At 49.7% G+C, this 3291-nt stretch overlaps 1 protein-coding gene across 1 annotated transcript in view; it reads left to right on the top strand.

Annotated features, from left to right (window-relative positions):
* Positions 1 to 2912, top strand: part of TNFRSF13C (TNF receptor superfamily member 13C) — a 14537-nt gene extending 11625 nt beyond the window's left edge. Inside the window, exons 3-4 of the mRNA XM_024197710.2 lie at positions 1516 to 1724; positions 2781 to 2912. Of these exons, the coding sequence (XP_024053478.2) occupies positions 1516 to 1724; positions 2781 to 2912 (341 nt within the window). The remainder of the gene's footprint in view (positions 1 to 1515; positions 1725 to 2780) is intronic.
* Positions 2913 to 3291: the final 379 nt, after the last annotated feature.

Genomic DNA, 3291 nt, shown 5'->3' on the forward strand with positions numbered 1-3291 from the left:
TCCTCCAGTCTCCCCCCATCCACCAGGGGTTCTGTGTGCCCCCATGACCCCTTTTCCCTCCCCCCAAAGGTCCCTCATTCTCTCTTCCATGCCAGGGGTTCTGTTCCCCCCACGTTCCCCTCCCCTCACAGCAAGGTCCCATGCCAGGGGCTCTGTGTGTCTTCCCTCTCCTCTCCCTCCACAAAGCACCTGTCTTCCCTCCCCCGCCCATTGGAAGGGAGGGTTGGACAGCCGGTGCCCTCTCTCCCTAAGCTGGAGCAGGCTTTGAGGAGGCAGGACTTTAGGAAGGAAGGGATGAAGAAAGCCTCCTTCTCTCTCCTCTCCCTCTGGCTGCCCCTGCTGGCTGCCTGTCCACCCCACAGGGAGAGCAATTATTTCTCCTCTGTATTCAGGGTGTCAAGATGTTAAACGCTGATGGGAGGGTGAGCAGGGGTATTGTCATGCTGCAAGATGGTAGTGGGTGCTACCCACAGGTGATAGACGCTCCAAGTGTTCCCCATTGTCCCTCTATAGATGTTCTGATCATCCCCAGAATCAACAGAGGTCTGGCCATTGAGGCCAGGAACATTCCCCGAAATGCTGGCCTGGATCAGAAGTGGTGTTCAAAAGTTATTGTGTTACAGATAAACAAACCAAGAAATGCTGTTGAGTGTAAGGCCTTGCAATCTCAGCCAACTACCCTTCCCCAGAAATGTCCTCCACCCACTTTACCCCATTCTCCTCCCACCCCCAAAAGACACCCTCCCTGCTCTGCAGAGCCTCACCCAGCAACCCAGAGACTGCAATCTCTGTCCCCGCATAGTGCCCCATGGTGTCCCTCCCCTCCCCTCCCCGATGCGCTCCCCTCACCCCGCAGTGATGCCCCAGAGGTTTGCAGCCACCAGAAGAAGCAGAGCTAGTAGCTAGGGCCGGGGCTTTCTCTACACTAGAGAAGGCAGCATTGCAGTCTATTGTTCCACTGCTCACAGAGCTCCAGCTGTGCCAGTGTGATGCATGCGTCCAATTCAGGCTAGCCCAGGTCTTACCCCCACAACATCTGGGGGTAAGTTACCTCAAGTTCTGCCTCCTTAGCAATCGTCTGACTCTTTTGAGCATGGATGCGAGGTGTTCTTCTGCAGGTTGGGAGGGAAACTGTCAGTGTAACCTGGCTAATGCAGACATGGTCTCTGGAAGGTGGGATGGGGAGGAAAGGCAGAACTCCTCCTTGTCACACCTCTCCCACTTGTCACTGGGAGCACAAGAATAGTTTGGCAGCTGGGGTGAAGGTTGAGGGCCTTGTCCCGAGGTGGGGAGGGGATCTGACAGCTGAATGGTTGTTGGAGCTGCCCACTGACAATAGAGGGAGTGCCCACTGGTGACATCCACTGGCCCTTTACCCCCCCCTCCTTCACTGTAGCACCCCACCTCCATCTTGCATGTGCTCCTGCAGGAGGATGTCATGGAGGGTAGCTCAGCCCTGAGCTATACAGCCCACCCTGGCTTGTGCATTATTAATCAGGTTTTTTCCCCTTGTAGAAAACCTGGACTGTGTCATTTCCTGTGAAAGCCAAGCCTGTAAGGGACCGAAACTGCCAGAAGAAGATGATCTTGTACTGGCCACATGCCCACACGTGAATGGCGCCCTGAAGCATGCTGGGCCAGCAGGAAAAGGAGATTTCTCAAAGAGGAAGCCAGTCTTCCAAGGTGGGGCAGGAAGTGATGTCATAAATGATCTGGAGAAACGGGTAAACAGTGAGGTGGCAAAGTTTGCAGATGATACTAAACTGCTAAAGATAGTTAAAACCAAAGCAGACTGTGAAGAACTTCAAAAAGATCTCACAAAACTAAGTGATTGGGCAACAAAATGGCAAATGAAATTCAATGTGGATAAATGTAAAGTAATGCACATTGGAAAAAATAACCCCAACTATACATACAATATGATGGGGGCTAATTTAGCTACAACAAGTCAGGAAAAAGATTTTGGAGTCATCGTGGCTAGTTCTCTGAAAATGTCCACGCAGTGTGCAGAGGCGGTCAAAAAAGCAAACAGGATGTTAGGAATCATTAAAAAGGGGATAGAGAATAAGACTGGGAATATATTATTGCCCTTATATAAATTGATGGTACGCCCACATCTCGAATACTGCGTACAGATGTGGTCTTCTTATCTCAAAAAAGATATACTGGCACTAAAAAAGGTTCAGAAAAGGGCAACTAAAATGATTAAGGGTTTGGAACGGGTCCCATATGAGGAGAGATTAAAGAGGCTAGGACTCTTCAGCTTGGAAAAGAGGAGACTAAGGGGGGATATGATAGAGGTATATAAAATCATGAGTGATGTGGAGAAAGTGGATAAGGAAAAGTTATTTACTTATTCCCATAATACAAGAACTAGGGGTCATCAAATGAAATTAATAGGCAGCAGGTTTAAAACAAATAAAAGGAAGTTCTTCTTCACGCAGCGCACAGTCAACTTGTGGAACTCCTTACCTGAGGAGGATATGAAGGCTAGGACTATAACAGAGTTTAAAAGAGAACTGGATAAATTCATGGTGGTAAAGTCCATTAATGGCTATTAGCCAGGACGGGTAAGGAATAGTGTCCCTAGCCTCTGTCTGTCAGAGGGTGGAGATGGATGGCAGGAGAGAGATCACTTGATCATTGCCTATTAGGTTCACTCCCTCTGGGGCACCTGGCATTGGCCACTGTCGGTAGACAGGATACTGGGCTAGATGGACCTTTGGTCTGACCCGGTACGGCCTTTCTTATGTTCTTATGTTCTTATTATGTTCATTGAGCTCTCTGTTCTCTCAGCCGGCAACGAAGAACGTGACCATGGCTTTCCACTACCAGCAACAGAGCTGGGGGCCACTGTCCTGGTGACCACAAAGACCACTCAGAATAACTGCACCACTGAGGAGAGACCATGACAGCAGGCAAAATAGGGCTGGTTCTAGCTGGTTGCCCACTGAAAGTGACAAAAATCCCTTCATTTGGGTGGATAAGCTGTTGCATGGAAATGACTTGAATCAGAACGAGACTTTTGCCTTAAATGAGGTCAGCCTCCTATGCCTTTTGCCTTTTATGTAACCCTTCTGCCAGGCCGAGTTGATAGCAGCAAGGGCCGGGTTCAGTACATAGGGGTCCCCTCCCAACAGCGTAACACAAAACCAGCTCGAGCCCCCACCCAGTGACCTGGGAAAATCTTACACACACCCCTGGGCGCCTCGAAGAGGCAATACTTCCCCTCTCGCAAGCACAGAGACTCGGTGTAGCAGAAAATGTTTAATAACATGAGGTAAACGACAT

The sequence above is a fragment of the Terrapene carolina genome, unplaced genomic scaffold, assembly GCF_002925995.2.
Source record: "Terrapene carolina triunguis isolate 2854851 unplaced genomic scaffold, T_m_triunguis-2.0 Scaffold247, whole genome shotgun sequence".
Classification (NCBI taxonomy): domain Eukaryota; kingdom Metazoa; phylum Chordata; order Testudines; family Emydidae; genus Terrapene; species Terrapene triunguis.